Source organism: Camelina sativa, chromosome 3, assembly GCF_030686135.1.
Source record: "Camelina sativa cultivar CO46 ecotype springtype chromosome 3, ASM3068613v1".
In the NCBI taxonomy this organism is placed as follows: domain Eukaryota; kingdom Viridiplantae; phylum Streptophyta; class Magnoliopsida; order Brassicales; family Brassicaceae; genus Camelina; species Camelina sativa.
Genome location: NC_141882.1, coordinates 11,425,778 through 11,448,710, shown reverse-complemented (window position 1 = coordinate 11,448,710; position 22,933 = coordinate 11,425,778). Strand labels below are relative to the sequence as shown.

The following is a 22,933-nucleotide window of genomic DNA, read 5'->3' as shown; positions in this document are numbered from 1 at the left end:
TGTCAATGAGGCCTACTAATGGACATTAACTTAGCCCATAATGGGACCGCGCGTTTTGACTTTGTGACGTTGTGAACCAGTTTACCTCCGTGTCTGTCTGGTCGTTGAAAAATACATTTGGAAAGTACATCACAAGCAATTTCTTGAGACTTGTCTGTGACTTGAAGCTATTTATTTCCCCCAAATTTCGTTTTCCATCTTCTTCTCGGTGTTTCGTTTTCCATCTTCCTTATGAATTAAAAAAACCCTAAAACCTAATCCCGAAGTAAACTCGTCAACCACTGCGCCCATGACCTCCCAACGATACTCTTCCCTTATATGCTTCCTCTTCCTTCTTCTCTCTTCTTCGATCCAACCATTACCCGACCCACACATCTCCGTCGGATATGAAGAATCTCTCTTCCCTCTCCGCCATTATCCTTTTCCTCTTCTTCTCCGCTTCTTCCGCTGAACAAACCGTTCGGACAGAGCGAATCTCAGGTACAACTTTCAAATGTGATTAATCACTAGTTTTAGTCAAATCATTTGAAATGTGTTGTGTCCCTTTACAAACTGGTTTATTTATATATGCAATTTTGATTTGCTGTGTAAGAGAGAGCTCAACAAAAAGGTTTTTGTTAAAATGCAGGAAGTGCTGGTGATGTTTTAGAGGATAATCCAGTTGGAAAGCTTAAGGTTTATGTATACGAGCTTCCAAGCAAGTACAACAAGAAATTACTTCAAAAGGATCCTAGATGTCTTACACACATGTTTGCTGCTGAGATTTTTATGCATAGGTTTCTCTTATCTAGTCCTGTTCGAACGCGTAATCCTGATGAAGCTGATTGGTTTTACACTCCTATTTACCCTACTTGCGATCTCACTCCTACGGGTTTGCCATTGCCTTTTAAATCTCCGCGTATGATGAGAAGCGCCATACAGCTAGTCTCGTCAAATTGGCCTTATTGGAATCGTACTGAAGGAGCTGATCACTTCTTTGTTGTGCCCCATGACTTTGGAGCTTGCTTCCACTATCAGGTAGCTATAGACTTTGGATTACGAACTCCCTGTAATTGATCTACCAATATACATGATTATTAGCTTAGAGTTAGCTGTTGTATCATCATCACACTAGTGCTTGGCCACACTGAAACTGAGAATCGGCTTATGATTGTATTTGTTAAGATTGTAGAATAGTCCAATGATTTGATTTGTGTGGGAATTGAAGATATAATATACATTAAACAGGAGGAAAAAGCCATTGAAAGAGGGATCCTTCCGCTACTCCAGCGAGCCACTTTGGTTCAGACATTTGGTCAGAGGAACCATGTGTGTTTAGATGAAGGCTCTATCACTATTCCTCCTTTTGCACCTCCACAGAAGATGCAGGCCCATCTTATTCCTCCAGATATTCCACGCTCTATCTTTGTCTACTTCCGTGGTTTGTTCTACGATGTTAACAATGACCCAGAAGGTGGCTATTATGCAAGGTACACATTTGTAGACTTGTAAAACTCTCAAGTGATATGGTTCCACTAGTCTTACATTCCTCATTAGGAACTAAGTCAAATTAAGGTTATATCAAGTTATTTTGGAATTTACTGAATGAAACTTCTCTCTTTGTACAGAGGTGCAAGAGCAGCGGTGTGGGAGAATTTCAAAAACAACCCTCTATTCGACATCTCAACAGATCACCCGACAACATACTACGAAGACATGCAAAGAGCCATATTCTGTCTATGTCCTCTAGGGTGGGCACCATGGAGCCCGAGGTTAGTTGAAGCAGTTGTGTTTGGGTGCATTCCAGTTATCATAGCGGACGACATAGTATTGCCTTTCGCAGACGCCATCCCTTGGGAAGAAATAGGAGTCTTTGTTGCGGAGAAAGATGTCCCTGAGCTAGACACGATCCTGACGTCAATACCAACAGAAGTGATCCTAAGAAAACAGAGACTCCTCGCAAATCCTTCGATGAAGCGAGCCATGCTTTTCCCTCAACCAGCACAACCAGGGGATGCATTCCATCAGATTCTTAACGGGTTAGCTAGGAAGTTACCCCACGATAAAAGCATATACTTGAAGGCAGGTGAGAAAGCACTGAACTGGACTGCTGGTCCGACTGGCGACCTTAAACCTTGGTAAACTCAAAGTGAGAGAGAGAGAGAGAGAGTTATGTTTTATTGTATTTCTTGGGTTTTTCCATCCTAGAGTTAATTTCTGAGATAAGAGCATATGTTGTTGCCTTTTTCTAAGAAAACATTAGTGGATTATTTTTGTAGATAACACTTACTCGAGGTACAAGTACCAAGTTGGATGTACTGTACACGTTACATTGTCGATCAATCTTTTTACTGTTTATCTTCAATCATGTAAAGTATCAATGTCCAATCCATTGTCGACTAACCCGAAAAGTTGTGGAAACAAACAAACATGTGATACATTTTTATTTTATATTTAATATAAAAATGGTTATTAAAATAATAGAATTATATAGAAAGATTGTTAAGCTCGTAGAGTAAATGGGCCTATCTAAAACATAATGGGCTGATCAGGGAAATCTGAAAACTAATCTCGAAGAAACCTTTGCTCTGTGTGTGTGAGAGAGAGAGAGGAGAGGCGGCGATGGGAGGAGGAATGGGTGCGTTTTGGGGAACTAGGGTGATGGAACTAGTGAAGAAGCACGATTCCGGTGGTCTTCTTTGGAAACGAATCAAGCTTACACCTACTCGTAAAGCCAATGCCAAAACCCGCCTCCGTCGCGTTTGGCAGGTACTCTCCTTTTTCCCATCTTTTTAGGGTTTTTGATAAACCTTTCTCCCATTTTTTCCTAGTCTATCTATATTCTTGATCGATGCGTGTTTTTTTTTTTTTTTTTATATATCTTCCAAGGATGGATTTAGGATTAGGACTGTGTTCGTTGATGGCTTCATTTCAAAATTACGAGTTTTTCATTTGCAAAAAAATTGTTTCAGGCATTGTTCAGTTTTGTGCTATGTGGTTTCCTCAGGTTTGATTAGTTGTATTGAGTTATGAACAAACTCAAATTGTGTAGTTTGTAAATTTACTGATGCTTCTCAAGATTTTGTTCTTGTTCTTGATAGGCCTTGGGAACTAGGAATAGAGGGAGTAAATCGGCTTTATTGATGTTATATTAGTGTTTCAAAAGTAGAAACATATAGTGTTTGCATACCTATCAAAACATTCAAATTCGCGGAATTCATTTTTCCTTGTCCATCTCTTAATATGCTTGTGTTGTACTTTCTAGTAAAGCTTGTCGATCTATCAACATGTATGCTGTGATTTTGAGCTCAAACCAACATGTTTTTTTTTTGTCAATAGTCATGAATTTGTAAAAAAAAAACGTTCAACCCAAATCCTCTTGTATCTTTGTCGACACGAGTATTGTTTTTAATAGTTTTTTCTGGGAGTCTCTTGCAGAATGAGGCTGTTCTAAGGGCGTGTGGTGAATCAGATGCACCAAATCCGCCGGGAGCTAGCAACACAAAAAGCTGTAGCAGTGGTTTGAAAAAGAATTAAGGCGGAAGAGAAGCTAGAAACATGGTCGGTAGTTTATAAGGAATCGTAGATCAAAGTCTCTGTCTTTTTCTTGATTTAACAAAACAAATAATAGTTGAACCTTGTGTTGTTGGGTTTATTGGGTTTTACATGTTGAATCTGCAACGGGTTTAGCAAAAAAGCAGAGACACCCCCCCCCCAGACCAAAGCAGAACTTGAGTATTGTTTACCTTTTTATTGCTTTTTTTTGTCACAAAGAAATTTGTTCGTCAGCTGCTCAATTACTTTACTCTTTTTTTTTTTTGGCTCAACTTCTACTCATCATTAACCAATAAAAGTACACAGGGTTAATTTGTCCACTTCTACAAGATGATTTAACCAATTAGGCACTAATGAAAGTATGCGGGGAACAGAATTCTCAAGTGAGATAGCTTCCCTCGCAACTTTGTCCGCCACTTGATTACCCTCCCTAGGCGTGAAACGCACCTTCACCTCATCAAAATGCTGTAAAGCTTGTCTTACGTCCTGTAAGATCGGGTCTAAATTTGGGTTGTCGGTTTCTTCCTTAAGCATGGACACAAGTTGTTGAGAGTCTGATTCAAAAATCACTTTTCGATAATTAAATCTGATCAGCAAAAGCACCGCGCCTCTAAGGGCTTCAGACTCAGCTTCCAGCACCGTATTCACTCTTGGCAAAGCCCTCATCCCCACCCAAAGCACATGACCCTTATCATTCCTCGCAACCCAGCCAATACCACAGTTTGTTCGATCCACAATCCATGCTCCATCGGTGTTACATTTTATCCAGCCTGTTGGTGGAGGGTTCCAGCGAGTTGTTGTTGCATCCTTGATTTTCTGGGGTTCTATGTGTTGTGATGGTGGTACTCTAAGCCTCCATTCATCTTCATCTTCCTTTGCTTTTCCAATGATTTCTGGACCTGAGAATTCTTTGCCTTGAAAGATCAGGCTGTTTCTATTTTTCCAGAGTCTCCAGAGAATCCATACCGGGTTTAAGATATTTGAGGTATTCTCATGTTGTAGGTCTTTGAAGTTCATCACATCGTGAAGATTTTGGTAGATAGAGTCCGACCATACACCTTCCGGAGGAGCAGCAAAGGGAGCGAGAGCCCAAGTCAGTCTTGCAAATGTGCACTTAAACAAGAGATGGTTGATTGTTTCTACACTATCGGGGCATCGGCAACATGAACTGTCTCTTGCTAAGTGTCTATGAGAGAGATTACCTGCAACTGACAAAGTATTAGCCATACATTTCCAGAGGAAGCGACGAATCTTGGGTGGAACATCCATTTTCCAGATTTGCTTGAATAGGGGCGATAGGCTCGGTTGGAGAACCTCCTCCAAGCCAGCTTTGTTGTTAATGATCTCAGTCAGAACCCAATAACCGGATTTTACCGAATAGTGCCCTGAACGGCTGTAATCCCATGCATATCTGTCCTTTGTGAGACTTCCCCCTGGTCTCTGATGCAACACCTTTCTAACGTCCTCCTCTGAAAAAATACTAGAAATAAGGTCTTGCTTCCATTCTCTACCGCAGTCTTCTAACAGATCATCAACATATCGGAGTTTGGAAACAAACTCTTTATGTTCTTGAGTAACATGTCGTAGGGAAAGGACTGGTTGAGCGGGCTTAGAACCTATCCACTGATGTTTCCATATCTCAATAGACTTGCCATTACCAACTACTGTCCGCGCACCCTGTTTCATCATGCTTTGAGCTTCATGAATGCTTCTCCAAGCGTACGACGGCCGAGAGCCTAAAGGGGCATTCAGAGGATCTGATTTAGGGTAGTACCTGCTTTTGTAGATTCTTGCCATTAGTGAAGCAGGTTTGGTTAGCATCCTCCATAACTGTTTCCCCAGCAATGCTACATTGAAACTTTCAATATCCTTGAACCCTAGACCCCCAACTGCTTTAGGACGACTGAGGTGTTCCCATGCCTTCCAATGCATACCCCTGCCTTCTCGTTTGTTCTTCCACCAAAAATCCGCCATTATTGAGCCTAGTTGTTGACATGTACCCTTGGGGAGCTTGAAACATGACATTGTGTAGGTAGGGAGTGCTAGGGCAACCGCCTTTAGGAGAATTTCTTTGCCTCCTGGAGAAAGGAAATTGTTTTGCCAGCCATTAATCTTCGTATGCATTCTTTCTCGAAGAAAGTTGAGTGTTTCTATTTTTGAGCCGCCAAAAGATTCTGGGAGACCAAGATAGAATCCTTGTCCTCCCTCTGTTTCAATTCCCAACCTCTGCTTGATGATGCTTCGATGCTCTTGGGGCACATTCTTTCCGAAATGGAGACAGGATTTCTGGTAGTTCACCCTTTGTCCAGATGCTAGACTATACTCCTCAATGATCCTTATTATTTGGCTTAGCTCCTCATCATTTCCTCGGCAATAAAACATGCTATCATCAGCAAATAGAAGATGAGAGATTGGAGGAGCTTTCCTAGTGACCTTGAGACCGGTGATTTGGCCTTTGTTCTCAGCTAATTGTAGTGTCTTGACGAGCATTTCTGTGCAGATCACAAACAGGTAAGGGGAGAGGGGGTCCCCCTGCCTTAAGCCTCTCGTCGGGGTTATATTCCCATAAGCAGCTCCATTGACCAGAACCTGATATTTGACTGACTTGACACACGCCATCACCAACTTAATCCAATCCTCTGCATATCCCAAAGTCTTCATAGCTTGTTCCAGGAAAGCCCACTCCACACGGTCAAAAGCCTTTGAGATGTCTGTCTTGATTGCTACGAAATCCTCCGAGCATTTGTTATTGGAGCTAAGGGCGTGGAGGAGTTCATGAGCTATCAGAATGTTGTCGCTGATGAGACGACCTTTCACAAAAGCTGCTTGAGTTTCAGAGATCACTGTAGGTAAGGTTCTCTTGAGGCGTGATGCTAATAGCTTACCAATGATCTTGTAAATCACATTGCACAGACTTATAGATCTGAATTCTGTCATTTTCTAAGCTCGCAGCGTTTTGGGGATAAGACAAATGTTGGTTATGTTCATACCTTCCTCGATACTGCCTGTTTGAAAGAAGGATCGAACCATTTTGACTAATTGTGGCCCCATATTGTCCCAGAACTGTTGATAGAAGAAACCATTCATGCCATCCGGGCCTGGGCATTTATGGGGATTGATGTCGAATACAGCTTTCTTCACTTCCTCAATTGAGATTGGGGCTAAAAGCATCTCATTCATGGTGGCATTGACAGTAGGTATTACCTCTTCGAGCTCCTTTATTTTATAGCCTACGTCCTCTGATGTGAATAGCTTCTTGAAGTAGGCTTCAGCTACCTTTCCCATCTGAGCATCGGATGACCATTCTTTACCCTCCTCATCTATCAGTTTATGAATACGTCCTTGGGCTCTCCTATTTTTGGTTGCGGCATGGAAGAACTTTGTGTTCTTATCACCATTTTGAAGCCAAGTGAGTCTACACCGATCTTGCCAGAAATTCTCCTCCTGGGTATACTCCCGACTTATCTCTTTTTTAAGTCTTGCAACCTCAGCTCTATCAAAGGGATTTTGTCTGGTTGCAGCATCGAGCTTGAATTGAAGATCCTTCAGTCTCACCGCGGAACTAGGTTTGTTAGTTCTTTTCCACTTTGATATCTCTTTTCGGCATCTTGCAATTAGCTCCATCATGGCGGAGTCCTCCCTAAGAGGTTGATTGCCCCAGAAACCTGAAACAAGCTCCAAGAACCCTTCTCTTTGTACCCATCTTTTGTCATATCGAAAGTTCGCTCTTTTAATCCCGTCATCATCAATCAGAGCATTTATTAGTGGGCTGTGATCTGAACAGATCTTTGGGAGATAGGTCGCCTGGGCTCTAGGGAATAGCTCCAACCATGCCTGGTTGGCAACCTATCTGTCTAGTATGCATTGGACAAGCTCATCATTGCGATTCCCATACCAAGAGAACTGATATCCTAGGTGCTTCAGTTCCCATAGACCACAAGATATCAACATTTGTCTGAATTCTCTACAAGATGCATCTGACCGCAATGGTCCTCCTAGTTTCTCATGTGGATTTACCAGCTCATTAAAGTCGCCAGTTAACATCCAGGATCCTTCTCTGCCAGTACCCATTCTTGTTAATCTTTTCTAGAATTTACCTCTTTCACTCTGAATCGGGTCTCCATAGATGCAGGTGAGATAGAACTCTTTATCCTGCCAATTGACTAGAACATCGATCAGTCTACGATCAGAGTGTAACACTTTGATTTTGACTGAATCCTTCCACATTAATGCTAAGCCACCATTGAGTCCTTCCGGTTCCACAGTATGAAGATCAAAGTATCCTAAGTGGCCGACAACGTTTTCTAAATAGCTTCTCTTCTTTTTGGTCTCACAGAGGAATGTTATCTCAGGGAAAAACTTACAACGGATTTCCCTTAGATGTCGAACTGTAGGGGTATTCCCCACCCCCTGACAGTTCCAACTCAGTATCCTCATGATTGGTTCGAAGGGTTGGAATTAACCATCAACCCTTCTTTCAAGTTGTTGTCATTGCTACTCTCAGGCCTTGTGCCAGAAGAGTGAGGACGAGTTGTTGCCACTGATAAAACAGACTGATTAGACACATGGACTGCTCCTGGAGCAGATTGATCAGAAAGAGCTGCCATGTTAGCAGAATGATCAGATATGGCTGCCAATTACTTTACTCTTGGCAACTCAAATTTAATCCTTAACCTCGATTACTTACTGAAGGTTCAATACCAGAATTTTGGTTTAGCTATTCGAGAGCCTTATCTTCAAATCTTGTTGAAAAGCTAATAGTATATTTCAACCATAATAGTATCAAGTAGTAGCACAGTTTGAATGTATCCTTTTCCAAAAAGAAAATACAATTAAAGCAGAAACGTTAATTTTTAAATACCACTATAATACTCTTTTTTTTTTTTTTTCTATTGAAGAAACTGTTGATAAAATTGGAACAACACAATAAGGGGAAATTTTTTTCAAACTTAAATACATTATACAAAGTACCCATTAATAAATAAACACAACGATAATTTAAAAAAATAAAAACACATTGGGGGGTTGACAAAGGAAAGAAAAAGAAAAAAAGAAGGAAAAAACAAAACCCGGGGGCAAAGTCGGATCGGTGTTGTGATGTTAAACAAACAAGCAAAAGCCTCTGCCTTAGCCTTTCCCTTCATCTCTTGCTCCTTCACTCACTCTCGATCTCAGAGACACGAAACCAAAAAAGCTTTCTTCTCTTCCTAATAAAGGCTTAAATCCACAACCAGCAAACAAAAAAAGTTTCTGTGTCAAATCTCTCCAAAGCCCTCTCTAACTTGGCTTTTCTTCCTCAACTGCGCTCGGTCCGTCGTGTCCTTCTTCTTACGTAATCTCGAAGTCGGTTGTTGTTTCAATCCTGCCATGGCCGAAGGGAAGTTCGATCTGCCTGAAGATCTCACCTTTTCCAAATCTTCTGATCACTTGAAAGGTACTTCCCTCTGCACCTTCTTCCCTGCCTCTCAATCCTCGTCGTCGTCTTGTTCTTCTTCTTCTTCTTCTTTTTGGGGATTTCGTTAATTTGAATTTGAATTTATTTCTCTCTGGACCGATTCGAATGCGGTGAAACGAATGTAATCGTTTGGTTTATGGATCTGAATTCCCGAATAAGATGCGGCAGCCATCAGCCATGTATATCTATCAGATTTATCACAATTTGACCTAGCTATTATTGTTTGTGCTGATTAGGGTTCTACGATTTCAATCCATCTTTTAGAAACCTTGTTATGTCCGCTTTTAGATGCATTAGCAACTTCATGTTTGGATTCAAACGACAGACGTAATTCTCTTTTGTTTCCGATTCCAGAGTTTGGGATCTGGAGGCACTAAGAACCAATGATTCTCTAATTCCTGCACTATTGGTTTCCTGATTCGGTTGGTTAGATTTCCTTCAGCCATTGACTAGCTTGTCTTTGTTTTTTTCTGCAGAATTGGCCTCAGATAACAACATTCCTTTGTCTCCCCAGTGGCTTTACACGAAATCAACCGATAGCAAGATGGTACAGTACCTTCCCTAACTTTTCTTCTCTTTTTATCACCTTAGTATGGCTTCGTATCTAGACAGTGTCAAGTTCTTAGATGAGTTTTGCTGTTTCACATACTCTTTTATCTGATCTTGTTGCTCTGTTGTAGGATGTTCGATCTCCTACTCCTGTGCCCATGGGAAATCCAAGTGACCCTAATCTCAAGGATGCATGGCGCTTGGATGCACCCGAAGACAAAAAGGACTGGAGGAAACTTGTGCCTGACAGTGAAACTAGTCGCAGATGGCGTGAAGAGGAAAGAGAAACTGGTTTACTCGGTGTCAGGAAAGCTGATCGAAGAAAAACTGAACGTCGCATCGACAATGTCCCAACCAGAGAAACTGGTGACACGAAAACCACTGCTTCTTCTGATAGGTGGCATGATGTTACTTCTCGTGCTGCTGTACATGAACCTCGCCGCGACAACAAATGGTCATCTCGCTGGGGTCCTGATGACAAAGAGAAAGAAACCCGTTCTGAGAAGGTAGATAATAATAACAAGGACAAAGATGAGCCTCATAGTGAAAGCCAATCTGTGGTTAGCAGCATCCGTGCTACTTCTGAACGGGACTCTGACCCTCGTGACAAATGGAGGCCACGTCATAGGATGGAATCCCAGTCTGCTGGACCGACTTCTTATCGCGCTGCACCTGGCTTTGGACTTGATAGAGGACGAGCCGAGGGCCCAAATTTAGGCTTCACTGTGGGCCGAGGAAGGGCATCTGTAGTTGGGAGGGGTTCGTCAACCTCCTCAGTTGGTGCTGGTGCATGTACTTTTTTAGGAAATGAAAGTATTCCTGGTAAACAAAGCGCTTCAGCCTCTATGTTTCGGTATCCAAGGGGTAAGTTGCTTGACATGTATAGAAAACAGAAGCCTGATTCTTCCCTAGGTAGGATACCGACTGAGATGGAGGAAGTTGCCTCCATTACTCAAGTGGCTTTGATCAATCCTCTTGCTTTTATTGCACCTGATGCCGACGAAGAGGTATGGTAACCACTGAGAACTGACTTCCATTGCCCTTTTTCATGAGTATGTCATTAATTTTTTTTTTCTTATTCCCAACTGAGTTTGTTGACGGGTATCTTACCTATCAGGCAAGCCTTAACGGCATATGGAAGGGAAGGATCATTAGTAGCGAAGTTTACACTCCATCTGAGGAAGAATCCTCAGGTGGTGAAAACAGCATGGGTTTGTTATCTTGTCTTTAGCTTTTTGGCCTCTATCTTTCCACCTAGCATAATATGATGAATGCTTCTCTGACCGTGGTCTTTTGGATGTTACTGCAGTAAAATGCCGCATACCTGACTCAGGTGAAACAAGAGCGGATAGTTCTTTGGTAGGGTTTGTGAATGGTGACAATGTTTCCATGCAAAATAGTGATTCTGGTACGTGTGTGATAAGTATCAAATGGGTCTTTCATATCATATATTGTTTTATATCATATATTGTTTTATATCATATATTGTTTTGAAAATGTCTTATCTTTATGAGTTTACTGGATTTTTTTAATGTCCTATAGATTCTGAACAAAAGTCAAAAAATTGTTATTGTAGGGTTACTTGGTAGTCAAAATGGTGGTCTGGGGGGTGCGTCAAGCGTCTCAAGATTGAATTCAGTGGCTTCTGAGAGTTATGGATCTGTTGGAGCTGGTTATCAACTTTCTCATGGAAGTCCTGAAGCAGTTAGATCTGGTTTTACTAAATCATCTGCGCTGGATGGGAGTGAATCCGTTGTTGCCTCTTTCGAGCAAGATTATATGGGCAAGCTGCAGCAACCAGATATTGAAGTGAATCACTCAGAAGGGGCTATGCCACCTGAGGAGTTTTTGTTCTTGTATATTGATCCTCAAGGAGTAATTCAGGGACCTTTCATTGGTTCTGACATTATTTCATGGTTTGAACAAGGTTTTTTTGGGACGGACCTACAGGTTCGCTTGGCAAATGCTCCAGAAGGAACTCCTTTTCAAGATCTAGGTAGGGTCATGTCATATTTGAAGGCAGAAAGCATCGATGCCCATATCAGTGACCAAAAGAATGAGTTAGAAGAGACTACTTTAAAAGCAGATTCAGACGCTGGTTTATCAATTGCACCTGTAGCAGAATCCAATGATTCATCCTTTATAACTGCCACGTCGCGTTCTTTTTCTGCGTATAACAACCCTTCAGCTCAGGATAATTTTCAGAGAATATCTGAGTCTGAAGTTTATGTGAAACCACCACATGCTGAGGACCGAAGTTTCTTGGACTTCTCTGCTCAAGATGAAGGTATGTTCTGCTGCTAACCTTTTCTCATTTGTGTGCATTTGCGAGCTAGGACATTTGTCTTTCTTTGGGTTTCACATCTTGTGGTGAAGCGTTCATGTTCATATTAATTTCTTTTGTGTTCATCATGACTAAGAATGTTTTTTGTATTTTTTTCTAAATCAGAAATTGTATTCCCAGGAAGAGCTGGAGGTTCTGGTTATGCATCGTCAGTAAAATCTTCTACAAGTATGCATGAGGCTTTAATGGAATTTCCTGGCCAGTCTGCTATTCCTGTTGAATCAACTAAGGCTGCTACTCGTAATCAGAATGAGAATACGTTGCATCCCTTTGGTGTATTGTGGTCTGAGCTAGAGAGCGGTAGTACACCAGTTAACCATTTATCAAACAGGTCTTATGGTGCAATGGAGGAGCTTACCAGTTCAATAGACAACCGTCCCATTAATTCCCGAAGAAATACACAAATTGACCCCACCATGTCCCTCGATAGTCTGGCTGCTAACCGTATGCCACAGTTTGAACATGAATCCAACTTCTTTAGCCATGGGGATCAACTTCCATCAAATCAACATCACCAACAGCACTTCCAGAAGCGGGATATGCTATCACAGTTACATTTAGGTGATCAAGCTCAGGATCTGGAGCATTTAATAGCTCTCCAGATGCAGCAGCAACAGAAGATGCAGTTGCAACAGCAGCAGAAGCTTCAATTGCAACAGCAGCAGAAGATTCAGTTGCAACAGCATCAGCTACAACAAGAGCATCAGTTACATCAGAAGCTCTTACAGGAGCAACAGCAGTCCCATGCTCGGCAATTACATTTTCAACAGATTTTACAAGGACAGACTACTGATTCAAGGTTCGGGCAGGCACATGACTTCCCTCGATCCAACAGTGTTGATCAGATGTTGTTAGAGCAGCAGCTGATGAATGAATTGCAAAACAGTTCTGGCCATCCGTCACAAAATTTCGCACCATACAATGAGCAACTTGCCGGAGGCAATTTTGGGCAGCTGTTACATGAAGGCCACCAAAGGGAGCTGCTTGAACAGCTACTTTCAACACAAAAGCAATCTCAATATGGACAAATGCAATCTCAACATGGACAACTGCAATCTGATCCAATACGGTCTTTGGAGTACCAGCTGCTTCAGCAAGAGCAGCTTATGCAATTGGCAAATGGTGTGAGGCACAATACATTACTGGAGGAACAGAGACATATTGACCCTCTGTGGCCGTCTGACCATAATGATCAGCTTCTAAGAACTCATTCTGGGATCAACCGGTCGCGCTCTTCTGCAGGATTTAGACCGTTAGAGTTTAATCAACATCAGCAGAGGCCACCCTTTGAGGATCAGTTTGGTCAACTTGAGCGGAACCTTTCATATCAGCAACAACTTCGACAAGAATTATTCGAGCACGGTCTTCCATTTGAGCGATCAGCATCGGGGCTTAATCTGGATGCAGTAAATGGTCTTGGTCTCTCTCAGGGTTTGGATATGCGGGATGCTACTGCGCACATGCAATCTTCTGGCAGATTGGGAAATTCCACTCATGGTTTCAACCATCAAAATCCCCGTTTACCATTGGGTGAACCACATTTTTCACAACTGGAACCAATGGAAGGGCGCTGGTCTGGAGCCGATACACAGCTAGCTGGTGACTGGGCCGAATCTCAATTTCGTAGATCAAATATGGAAACTGAACATCATCAAATGAGGTCGGAAATCAGAAGACAGGGTGAAGATTCCAACTCTTGGATGGTAGGTGGATCGACAAACGACAAGTCAAAGCAGCTCTTTATGGAGTTGCTTCACCAGAGACCTGGCCATCAATCTACTGAGTCACCAAGCATGAACCTCGGGGATACTTATGACAGGATGGCTCCTTCAGGCCTTACCCCAGGGATTCAAACGCTTGGCGGCCTTGCGGACCATGGTGGTAGTCTAAACGCTTCATCTGCCTTTGGGGCTCGGTCATTATCTGAGGAACAGGTCAACAGAATACCGGGAGATAGGAACAATATGGGATCGTTGCACCGTAATAATTCATTGCTTTCTGGAATTATTGATGGTGGACGGACCACTCAGAATGAAGGTCAAGCCTTTAGTAATATGTTTGCTATGAACAAGGACGCAAATGACATGAAAACGTGGAACAATGTGCCGCCAAAAAATGAGGGAATGGGAAGGATGATGTCATTTGAAGCCCAAGACAGAATGGGCAAGCAAGCAGTATTAGACTCTCTGGTTCAAGGGGAGCTTCCTGTTGTTACGCGTGGCCAACAACAGTCTTCTTTCAATATCTCTGGTATATACATATCTTTTACAGTAATTGCATCATTTAAGATATGGTTTCCCTGCGTTCATGGTTTGGAAGGTTGATTTTTACTTTGTTATTATGAAGGCTTATCCTGATATTCTGTTGCTGCAGACCAATACAGTGATAACTTGGTTGGAGAAGAAAGGAGAAAAGATAGGTAATTGTGTCATTTAGCACCAGTAGATTGGATAAGTAAGAGCCTCTATATTCCTGTCGATTAAAGTTTTTAAGTGATTTTTTGTAGGTTGTTAGTGCCATCACATGGGCAGGATTCAGTTTTGTTAAAAAGGCCTCCTTCATCCCATTCTTCATCGTCACATGAAGGATTGCTCGAGCGTATGTCTGACACAGCTAGCAGGACAGCAAGTTCTTATAGTGGGATAGAAGGTATGTAACTCATCAAGTGTGCTTTTGTGTCTTTTGGGCATTTTATAACAAAAAGAGTCTCATTTTGTCATCATTAGGAGGTGTGAGACGGGAATCAGGAGCAGCGGGAAACAAAGGGATGACTGCAGAGCCGTCATTCAGTGAGATGTTGAAGAAGAGTAATAGCATGAAGAAGGTGGCGGTAGAGTCAACTAATACAACCGAAGGAAGCAAAGGTGGAGGTGGGAAGAAGAAAGGGAAGAAAGGGAAGCAGATAGATCCAGCTCTTCTCGGTTTCAAAGTCACTAGCAATCGAATTCTTATGGGCGAGATCCACCGCGCTGATGATTTCTAACTTTTTTCGTTCTTCTGTACAAAATCTTTACATGTAAAGATTAGCTTCTCATACTTAGGCGTATAGCTCTTTTCCAGACACATTTCTTCCATCACATTAGAACACAGGAAATAATAATGTTCATTTAGTTCAGAAAATTGTTTGGTTCATACTCGAGTACAATCTTTCTTAATCAATGTTCCTATCTGACCAGTGTGATAACCAGCGGCACTGGACATTCGTAATCAATTCGAAATCTAGAAGCTCAAAGAATTGGCTTTCATTTTAGAATCTATAAAATTTTGAAATTTTTAGTTGACACTCATATATTACCTCTTACCTGCAATCATATATCATGCTGTACATAAATATTTGGTTTTTGATGCTTTTCATTAATCATATTTAGTTATTTACACAAGATTAGCAAATACAGGAATCATTCACAAAGTTTAGAAATTGGGGACATTTTGGCATAACACACAAACTCATACCTCCAAAACGTCCAGAAGAATGATGTTAGAAAGAGAGGGGATCAGAAGTGGATGAGAACGCTGGTCAATTGAGAAGCAGATGGTTTAATCTGATCACACACTCTCCACTTGGACCCTTTTTCTTTATCAAGGTCATACATTAAGATCTCATGTCCACAAACCCTTGAAAACAGCAGAACTTTATCGTTCCATACTCCGAGTCTCACCCAGAAACCACCCTCTCTCCGAGGCACAAACACCGAAATCCACGAATTCTTCTCTGGATCAAATACTCCCAGACATCCAGGCATGTTCCTGTCCATGAAATACACTTTGTTCCTTACAACAGTGTAGGAATAGACCGACACTGATTGCTCCGAGTTTAACTTTTCCCATGTCTGCGTTTTGGGGTCATATATGTCGATGAACCTCGATCCATTGCCTGAAAAGATCATATAACATAGTTAAACCAATGTTCATCGGAATCTATAAATGTCCATTGTCTCCTACCTGCAGCGTAGAGTTTGGAACGGAAGGAGAATGCAAAGCCACGCCAGACCGGGCGGTTTGGACAATCCATAAGGCTCCATTGGTTAGTTTCTGGGTTGTACACTTCCGCGTTGGAAAGGCTATAAGTATCTGTTGAATAGCCTCGAATGACATACAAAAGGCCATTCACTTCAGCAAATGCAAAGTTGTAACGTGGTATGTTCATGTCCGCTAGTTTCTTCCAGCTGCAAAAATTCGGACATGATATCAGAATAAAACCAGACAGGACCACGCTACTACCATTTTTAAGTTTATGATGACGCTTAAAGATTTTTATGTTATAAGAATGTCATTCTCAGTTCTTCACTAATTAACTCACTGATTTCAAATTTAAAATAATGAGAATAATGTCACATTTGATAAGATTGTATGGGAAAGGGAAGTTGAGAATGGAGACCTGTTAGCAGCAGGATCAAACTCGTAAACATCGGCAGAGGCAGAGACTGTAGTGCTATTGATCCCAGAGCCGTCAACCTCCGTATATCCTCCAATGAACACAATCTTCCCGCCATCAAGAACAGCAACGCCGAAACCGCGCTTCAAGGGACCAGGAACAGGAGGGATCTGGCCTAACTTGTTCCCAGAGGCGTCAAAAACTTCCCAGTACACGTCTCTTCCACATTCGCTTTCCATCAGGACACAAAGGAATTCCTCCACAGTTCCGGTCAACTTTCGAAAGGCTGCAAAATGCTTGCTCCTGAGGAATGACCTCCATCTCCGGCACACCTGAGAAGTGATCTGAAAGCTAGACCGGGGTATTTTCGAGAGACAGAGCTCCGCTGCATCGTCTGTCAAGCCAGGTATGATCGGATATGACGACGACGACTCCACAACCATATTCACAATTTTACTTCCTTCCCTTAATCACTCATTTCATTATTTAATAAAATGCAAATGTTGCAATAAAAAAACTGGTTTGAGCAATCATTTGGATAACAAACAAAAGATAGAAAAACATTGACCAAATGTTTTCGAATAAAAAAAAACAGGATTTTGTCAAACTAAACATATACAACAAGTGCTTACCTTTTCAAAGATAGAGATTTTATATTCAACTAACTAAGTTCTTATATTTTATCAAAGTTTACTTACTCCTCCCATTGAAAAGGATTGTGTATTAGACCATTCACATAGTCACCATTGTAAGCTTTAGGAAAAAGAAGCCGCCACATCCCAGAATCAAGTAGAGCTAATCAACCTCAACAATTTTTGCGCACTTAACTTGTATACGTGCTCTCTTCTTGTTTCTCTTTAAACTTGAATGACTATCTCGCTTCCTTTTTTTGCCTTTTGCCAACGCTCTAGTCTTGTCACTTCCAGAATATGACTTGATCCTAACAGCTCGAAACTCCTCAGCAGTGTCAGGCCTCATAAGCAGAACTTGTGGAGGTTGGTTGGCTCCGCAGATACGCCCAAAATAGTAGAGAGGGTCAACATAAGATGATGATGAAACTACTATTCCTTTCATGCTCTTCGGCCTCACAAGTTTTATGAACTCTGCAATCTCCTCATAGCATGAATGATCCGAGTAGTGCACGGAGTACATATAATCATGGAACTTATGCACAGCGGCCGCTTGTAATTCTTTCTGAGCAGAAATGGTTTCATTCTTCATACTCGCAGTAAGAAACGAACCAGAGAGCTTGTCATCTCCTTTGAATGGTCTTTTCACCCATGGAAGACCGGAAGGCATGATACCAATAGTTGGACACATAGTATTCAGACCCTCGAGAGTCCGAATGCTGAAACTATAACGAGGGACAGCACGCACTCTTGTAAGAGATGTATCAGTAGTGAAAATGTCTTGAAACCCAAGGAGATGCATTGTACGAAGACGCTCAGGCCAAACCCAAATCTAAAGGATAAACAAAGAACAAAGATATTAACAGGCTAATCCATTTGCAGGAAGGATAAAGAAAGGCAGATGATTTCAATAAGAAACCTTGATATTGAGAATACGAGAAACATGAACAAGCAAGTCTTCTTTCCCCAAAGAGTCAACTGCTATAATGATATCATGTGAAGGATGAGCTGCGATTATATCAGCAACCTACAATCAAAAGATAGGACTATGAAGATTCAACAACTGGAGATTCTTCAGGGGTTTAAGATTTATTACAGGTAAGGGTTTTAGGTCGAACCAGATTCGCAGCGACTTGACGAGAAGGGAAGCTGTAAATTGGGTTGCAGTAAGTGTTATCCAAATAGAGAATATCAACTGGAGACTCGTTAATAGCATCAACGAGAGTGTTTCTAGCTTCATCTGCTGCATCAGCATCCCAGCGGAAGTCTCCGGTGTAAAGAAAACATCCAAAATCGCCACGGAACAAGAACATCACGGAACCTTACAACAACACCAGATCATACAATCAAATTCCAAATTGTCACCGAGAACACACCAAACCTTACTCTATAGAGATAGATTACAGTATCATTAATCATACCAGGACAGTGGTGAGCATCGATAGCCATGAAATGGAGACGGACGGTGGAGCCGGAGGAAGGAGAGCGAAGGGAGAGAGATGTCCAGGAAGAGAGAGGGACGACGCGAAGCAATGAGAGGTCGAATCCTGGGAATCGGGAGGGAAACAAAGAGGCGGTGGTGCGGGAACAGTAGAGAGGAGCCTGGGACCAGTCGCCGGAGAGGCCACGCGTGTGGTCGGAGTGCATATGAGTCAAGAAGTAGGCTTGACTCCCATTTCTCCATCGATCCACTGATATCAGACCACTCTCCATTTCTGATTCTTTCAAAAATTGAAATTTGCTTGTTTTTTGGAAGTTTCCTAGTGACGACGATGGTTCCTTCGTTCATTCATTGGGCTCCTTCATAATTGGGCCTATTTTGGGCTTTACAGCTTACTCGAATCCTACATTTTCTTCATTCTCTTCACAGCTTGCGATTGTTTGATTCTTGTTGCAGAACCAAAAAAAACACGCCCCAGTCACAAACGTAGGTTTAACCAATTGCAATCAATCCAGGTTATTAGACTGTGTAATCACTTTAATCTTTACATTTGAAAGCTCTAATCAAACTGCGACATAAAATTCAACTACCCAAATCTTAATTTGCTTCATGATATGTATTGGTTACTAAGAACATAACCAAGGATTAAAGAAGAAATAAAAAAGGGAGGGTCTTTCAACAAACCAACAGCCATAATTATCATTCTTAAAAATTGGGTTTTGGTCTTATAGGAAGCAGAAGCTAACAAAATGTATTAAGGGGTAACACAAGTGAGCACAAAAAGACTTGTCTATAATAAAGCTCAAGATGAGGCTCCTTTCTTTGACTTCGCTGCCAACTGTGTCTCCGGCTGCAAAAAACCAAACAAAACAAAATATGAGAATAATGAAGATGTGAAAATCAGGATTTGTAACGATTAGAAAAGAACACTGAGATCAATCATTTTACCTCTTTCTTCACAGGCTCTTCCTTCTCTGACAGAATCAGCTCGATGTGGCATGGGTTTGACATGTAAGCTGCAAAGATATAATTGGATCAGGACGTCAGTACAATGTGGAAGAAGAAACAAAGGTTGGATAAAGAGTAGAATACAGCTAAAAGAAACATACGATTGATTCTTCCATGAGCCCTGTATGTCCTTCGCCTCTGTTTTGCTGCTTGGTTCACTTGGATGTGAGAAATGAAAAGGGCATCAACATCCAACCCTTTGACCTGATAATAAAATGTTTACAAAAAAGTTTAGCACCTGAGAAAGATAAACATGAGAATATAAACAAAAGACTCAAAAACAAACCTCAGCATTGCTCTCAGCATTCTTGAGAAGATCAAGGACGAATTGAGCAGATTTAGCAGGCCAGCGACCTTGACCATTTGAATGCCTGTTCTTTGCCTGAGCAGTACGACCAACACCACGACAGAAACGGGTGAAAGGGATAGCTTGCTTGTGAGCTATGACATCTTCCAAGTACCTTTTGGCCTTGTTTAATGGTAGCTTCCTTATGGCGTGCGCTGTCTCCCTAGTGTTCTGCCATCCAAAAATCAAATTCAAAAATAAAACAATTAGATTCACAGAAATCAACCAAACAAACTCTGTTAGACCCCACTAGTGTGATACTTCAACCAAAACCAAAACCGTTAACATCTTAAACATAAAAATGTGAGCTATGACAAAAACTAAGCAACAGCTAAGCTTGTAAGAAACAAAAGAATATATGAGGTATCGCTCACTACATAAGATTAGAGTCTACTTCGAGCTACATAAGATCCTAAATGATACAAATCTGCACTATATTACAATACTCAAAAGGATAACAAGCTCAGCTATATAATGTACCATCATGGACTGAACCATAAGCTATTAGCAAAAGACACTGGCTCACCCATTCACGAAGACCAATTCGATTTCCCTGACATTTACGTGAGGTCTGTTATTAAGCAACAGAACCCTGCTTTTTGTTAATCAGGTTTTGTCCTAACTACGAACTTAAATCCCTAACAAAGACCCTAGTCTAATTCATTTCCAAGATCCGAAATCAGTACATGAAATTTTTACCTTGAAGTGAACCCTGAGATCGGCTCCTCTCGCCTTGCATGCTGCAAACAAATCGAAACCCATTTCAATCAGTAATCATTGCATCGCTTCAGAAACAACAGTGAAGCTAGAAGAAGCTAAATATAAAAAACAACAGTGACACCACGAAAGAGTTCTTACATTTGGTGGAATTATCCGGCTCTTGCGAGTACTTCACCTGAAGAAAGAAAACAATAACAAGGCGTTAGAACATTAAGCATAAGAGCACCATACAGAAGAGAAAACTTGGTAACGAGTGTAGTATTGCGCATTTACCATGGCGACAAAACTCAAGAACAGAGGACGGAGAGACTGGAGATCTCTTTATTTGGAGATCCCTTTTTATATAGGGAAACATATGAAACCCTAATCGGCGAATACATTAGGTGACGTGGTCAAATTTATTGGGCTTTTTAGGTTACGTATCTTACTTTTAAATTGGGCCTTTTTCCGGTCCGCTTGGGCAATAATAGGTTTTATAAGCCCAATGAGATGTTGTAAAGCACCGACGACTTGTAAGTAAGGCTAAAACCCTCAGAACTTGTCTTCGACTTTTTTCCGCAGTAAACCGAACCACCGAACCCTAGGAATTTTTCCCACCTGAATCGTGACGATGGAGTTCTCTGCCGCCGACGTTGAAAGGCTTCTTATGTTCGAGCATGCTCGCAAAGCTTGTGAGGCTCAGTACATTAACGATCCTCTTGATTCCGATGTTTGTACTACTATACTTGTCTCCTCTCTCCTGAGTAATATCTTTATTTTTTCTAGTTCTTGCTTCTCGTTTTCCGTTTTTGTTGATTTGGATTACATGATCGGGCATTAGCTTGTTCGAATTGCTAAGTATTCGTTCTTGAGATTGGTTACTTGAGTGTCTTCTTTGTGATGTTTTACTCTGTATTGATACTAATCACTGTGTTTAGTTTGGGTCTTGAATTAGATTGAAAGATGTTCCTCTGAAATTACGTTTTCTTCGAATCCTTTTTGATTTGTGGTTTATATGAAGAAGTGAAGAATACCTTTGTGGTTAATTTTATTTCCTGCAGAATCTTTTGAAATGGGGTGGAGCATTGCTTGAACTTTCTCAGTTCCAGAGCATTCCTGATGCGAAAGTGATTTTAAATGGTATGAGTTCATTTAAGTGTGTAACTAATCTTTGCTAATTGTGTATTCTTGACTTCTCTTGGAGTTTAATATAACAACATATTTGATCATACAGATGCTATTTCCAAGCTGGAAGAGGCGTTGACATTAAATCCAGGGAAGCATCAGGCTCTTTGGTGTCTTGGGAACGCCCACACTTCCCATGCATTTCTTGTTCCGGATGTTGATGTAGCAAAAGGGCACTTGGATAAAGCCGCTGAATATTTCCAAAGAGCTGAAAATGAGGTATACATCTTCTGATTTTTTTTTTTTATGCTGTGGAATTTGAAACTTATATGTTGTTGTGAGTGTAGTGAGACCAACTTGTTATTTCTTTTGTTTTGAAGGACCCAGGCAATGAGATGTATCTCAAGGCTTTGGAAGTCGCAGCAAAGGTATTATTTCAACTTTCCATTTTCAGAGTCAAATCTTGTGTACCACAAATTATAACATTTGAGACTTACGACTGCTATGACAGAAACAAGGAAATAGTCGTTTTGACATTTTTATTCCATCTTCTGTAGTTATTTTATTTTAGAGCTCATCTCTTTTTCTGTGTATGTGATTAGGCCCCAGAACTGCATTTGGAGTTCATCAGGCAAGGAATGGGACAGCAAGCGCTAGTTGGAGGAGGAGGAGGAGGAGGTCCTTCAGCTTCGTCGAATGTTAGTGTAAGTTATCATGTGTTTTGTTGGTTAGTGTGCTGTTCAATATTTTGAAAGGTGTCATCTTCTTTCACACAGTTATTCTCGAGTACCGAGTTCATTAGAAATTTAGAACATAAGCAAGTGAAAGAATCTCATATGTGGGTTATGTTTTTTCCGTGGTTGCTCAGAGAAATTGCCTTGCTTTTGCAGAGTGGTAAGAAGAAGAAGAAGAACTATGACTTCACTTATGATGTATGTGGTTGGGTAATCCTCGCTTTTGGGATTGTTGTTTGGGTTGGCATGGCAAAATCCCTCGGCCCTCCACCCCCTGCTAGATAAAGCTTAAGGCCATATTAGTGATGGGCATTCCATAAGAAATAATGCCCGCACACACAAACTTCTAGTTACATCTCCCAAGCACAGAGAGGTACTAAGTTGAAGAGTAACCGTTTGTGACTTACCATTAGGATGTTTTGTCTCTTCATATTGGTTTTCGTTTTTTCTTCTTTTTTATCTTTGGGGTAAGAGAAGTTATGTTGCCATCATCTTAGCTATGTTGTTATGGGTTTTGTTAGCTGGCACGATATCTTTTTTTATTCACATAAAAATACTGAAACTTCCTGTAAGAATAACCTATGAGATTTGAAGCTCTAAAGATGGTACCCCTTGCAGTTTTGTGTTAGATACACTTTACATACAAAGACACCGTACACGCAAATGTTCAAGTATCAAGGACAAGGTTTCTGTA

General features: G+C 41.2%; 7 protein-coding genes and 1 non-coding gene across 12 annotated transcripts; 4 read left to right on the top strand and 4 right to left on the bottom strand.

The window, feature by feature from the left end:
• The first annotated feature begins 113 nt into the window (after positions 1-113).
• Positions 114-2,344, top strand: LOC104776792 (putative beta-1,4-xylosyltransferase IRX10). The gene is made up of 4 exons (XM_010500920.3): positions 114-480; positions 629-1,017; positions 1,228-1,469; positions 1,608-2,344. Exons 1-4 carry the CDS (start codon positions 387-389, stop codon positions 2,119-2,121), a joined length of 1,239 nt encoding a protein of 412 aa, XP_010499222.1. The 5' UTR covers positions 114-386; the 3' UTR covers positions 2,122-2,344.
• Positions 2,345-2,537: 193 nt separating this feature from the next.
• Positions 2,538-3,767, top strand: LOC104776791 (uncharacterized). The gene is made up of 2 exons (XM_010500919.3): positions 2,538-2,748; positions 3,418-3,767. Exons 1-2 carry the CDS (start codon positions 2,602-2,604, stop codon positions 3,514-3,516), a joined length of 246 nt encoding a protein of 81 aa, XP_010499221.1. The 5' UTR covers positions 2,538-2,601; the 3' UTR covers positions 3,517-3,767.
• Positions 3,768-8,494: 4,727 nt separating this feature from the next.
• Positions 8,495-15,002, top strand: LOC104774195 (uncharacterized). Of its 5 annotated transcripts, none has more exons than XM_087508861.1 (10): positions 8,495-8,968; positions 9,466-9,536; positions 9,670-10,545; positions 10,656-10,749; positions 10,848-10,946; positions 11,115-11,825; positions 11,988-14,132; positions 14,256-14,301; positions 14,389-14,531; positions 14,609-15,002. In XM_087508861.1, exons 1-10 carry the CDS (start codon positions 8,902-8,904, stop codon positions 14,863-14,865), a joined length of 4,509 nt encoding a protein of 1,502 aa, XP_087364987.1. In that variant the 5' UTR covers positions 8,495-8,901; the 3' UTR covers positions 14,866-15,002. The 5 variants fall into 5 exon arrangements, 3 of the variants coding, with proteins under 3 accessions (XP_087364987.1, XP_087364988.1, XP_087364989.1); XM_087508862.1 differs by having other exon boundaries at positions 8,562-8,968; positions 12,003-14,132; XR_015595478.1 differs by having other exon boundaries at positions 8,579-8,968; positions 12,003-14,132; positions 14,229-14,301.
• Positions 15,003-15,215: 213 nt separating this feature from the next.
• Positions 15,216-16,721, bottom strand: LOC104776789 (putative F-box/kelch-repeat protein At1g27420). The gene is made up of 3 exons (XM_010500918.2): positions 16,261-16,721; positions 15,825-16,048; positions 15,216-15,756 (listed from the first exon to the last, which is right to left on the bottom strand). The coding sequence occupies exons 1-3, from the start codon at positions 16,698-16,700 to the stop codon at positions 15,377-15,379; spliced, it is 1,044 nt and encodes a 347-aa protein (XP_010499220.1). The 5' UTR covers positions 16,701-16,721; the 3' UTR covers positions 15,216-15,376.
• A 57-nt stretch (positions 16,722-16,778) lies between these two features.
• LOC104776788 (uncharacterized) lies at positions 16,779-18,765 on the bottom strand. Its single transcript, XM_010500917.3, has 4 exons — positions 18,308-18,765; positions 18,005-18,207; positions 17,806-17,913; positions 16,779-17,718 (listed from the first exon to the last, which is right to left on the bottom strand). Exons 1-4 carry the CDS (start codon positions 18,597-18,599, stop codon positions 17,053-17,055), a joined length of 1,269 nt encoding a protein of 422 aa, XP_010499219.1. The 5' UTR covers positions 18,600-18,765; the 3' UTR covers positions 16,779-17,052.
• A 235-nt stretch (positions 18,766-19,000) lies between these two features.
• Positions 19,001-20,773, bottom strand: LOC104776787 (large ribosomal subunit protein uL22z). Its single transcript, XM_010500916.3, has 7 exons — positions 20,675-20,773; positions 20,540-20,576; positions 20,381-20,421; positions 19,622-19,852; positions 19,437-19,539; positions 19,276-19,343; positions 19,001-19,177 (listed from the first exon to the last, which is right to left on the bottom strand). Exons 1-7 carry the CDS (start codon positions 20,675-20,677, stop codon positions 19,130-19,132), a joined length of 531 nt encoding a protein of 176 aa, XP_010499218.1. The 5' UTR covers positions 20,678-20,773; the 3' UTR covers positions 19,001-19,129.
• On the bottom strand, positions 20,154-20,283 carry LOC147946793 (small nucleolar RNA snoR74). Its single transcript, XR_015595643.1, has one exon. It is a non-coding gene; the product is annotated as a small nucleolar RNA snoR74 (small nucleolar RNA).
• Positions 20,774-20,902: 129 nt separating the features above from the next.
• On the top strand, positions 20,903-22,867 carry LOC104776786 (mitochondrial import receptor subunit TOM20-2). Its single transcript, XM_010500915.3, has 6 exons — positions 20,903-21,110; positions 21,442-21,520; positions 21,615-21,784; positions 21,886-21,933; positions 22,108-22,209; positions 22,396-22,867. Exons 1-6 carry the CDS (start codon positions 21,012-21,014, stop codon positions 22,522-22,524), a joined length of 627 nt encoding a protein of 208 aa, XP_010499217.1. The 5' UTR covers positions 20,903-21,011; the 3' UTR covers positions 22,525-22,867.
• The last annotated feature ends 66 nt before the right edge of the window (positions 22,868-22,933 follow it).

Excerpts from the sequence above, each read along its gene's own strand:
- LOC104776788 (XM_010500917.3), bottom strand. The coding sequence starts at position 18,599 with ATGGAGAGTGGTCTGATATCAGTGGATCGATGGAGAAATGGGAGTCAA. Across the intron at positions 17,914-18,004 it reads GTCAAGTCGCTGCGAATCTG|GTTGCTGATATAATCGCAGC; the intron begins GTTCGACCTAAA and ends TTTTGATTGTAG. Across the intron at positions 17,719-17,805 it reads CTCGTATTCTCAATATCAAG|ATTTGGGTTTGGCCTGAGCG; the intron begins GTTTCTTATTGA and ends TTTATCCTTTAG.
- LOC104776786 (XM_010500915.3), top strand. The coding sequence starts at position 21,012 with ATGGAGTTCTCTGCCGCCGACGTTGAAAGGCTTCTTATGTTCGAGCAT. Across the intron at positions 21,111-21,441 it reads ACGATCCTCTTGATTCCGAT|AATCTTTTGAAATGGGGTGG; the intron begins GTTTGTACTACT and ends TATTTCCTGCAG. Across the intron at positions 22,210-22,395 it reads CAGCTTCGTCGAATGTTAGT|AGTGGTAAGAAGAAGAAGAA; the intron begins GTAAGTTATCAT and ends TTGCTTTTGCAG.
- LOC104776789 (XM_010500918.2), bottom strand. The coding sequence starts at position 16,700 with ATGGTTGTGGAGTCGTCGTCGTCATATCCGATCATACCTGGCTTGACA. Across the intron at positions 16,049-16,260 it reads TTTGATCCTGCTGCTAACAG|CTGGAAGAAACTAGCGGACA; the intron begins GTCTCCATTCTC and ends GAATTTTTGCAG. Across the intron at positions 15,757-15,824 it reads TTCCAAACTCTACGCTGCAG|GCAATGGATCGAGGTTCATC; the intron begins GTAGGAGACAAT and ends TGATCTTTTCAG.
- LOC104776792 (XM_010500920.3), top strand. The coding sequence starts at position 387 with ATGAAGAATCTCTCTTCCCTCTCCGCCATTATCCTTTTCCTCTTCTTC. Across the intron at positions 1,018-1,227 it reads GAGCTTGCTTCCACTATCAG|GAGGAAAAAGCCATTGAAAG; the intron begins GTAGCTATAGAC and ends TACATTAAACAG. Across the intron at positions 1,470-1,607 it reads GAAGGTGGCTATTATGCAAG|AGGTGCAAGAGCAGCGGTGT; the intron begins GTACACATTTGT and ends CTCTTTGTACAG.
- LOC104774195 (XM_087508861.1), top strand. The coding sequence starts at position 8,902 with ATGGCCGAAGGGAAGTTCGATCTGCCTGAAGATCTCACCTTTTCCAAA. Across the intron at positions 8,969-9,465 it reads ATCTTCTGATCACTTGAAAG|AATTGGCCTCAGATAACAAC; the intron begins GTACTTCCCTCT and ends TTTTTTCTGCAG. Across the intron at positions 10,750-10,847 it reads AGGTGGTGAAAACAGCATGG|TAAAATGCCGCATACCTGAC; the intron begins GTTTGTTATCTT and ends ATGTTACTGCAG.
- LOC104776791 (XM_010500919.3), top strand. The coding sequence starts at position 2,602 with ATGGGAGGAGGAATGGGTGCGTTTTGGGGAACTAGGGTGATGGAACTA. Across the intron at positions 2,749-3,417 it reads GCCTCCGTCGCGTTTGGCAG|AATGAGGCTGTTCTAAGGGC; the intron begins GTACTCTCCTTT and ends AGTCTCTTGCAG.
- LOC104776787 (XM_010500916.3), bottom strand. Across the intron at positions 20,422-20,539 it reads GCCGGATAATTCCACCAAAT|CATGCAAGGCGAGAGGAGCC; the intron begins GTAAGAACTCTT and ends ATTTGTTTGCAG. Across the intron at positions 19,178-19,275 it reads AAGAGCCTGTGAAGAAAGAG|CCGGAGACACAGTTGGCAGC; the intron begins GTAAAATGATTG and ends GGTTTTTTGCAG.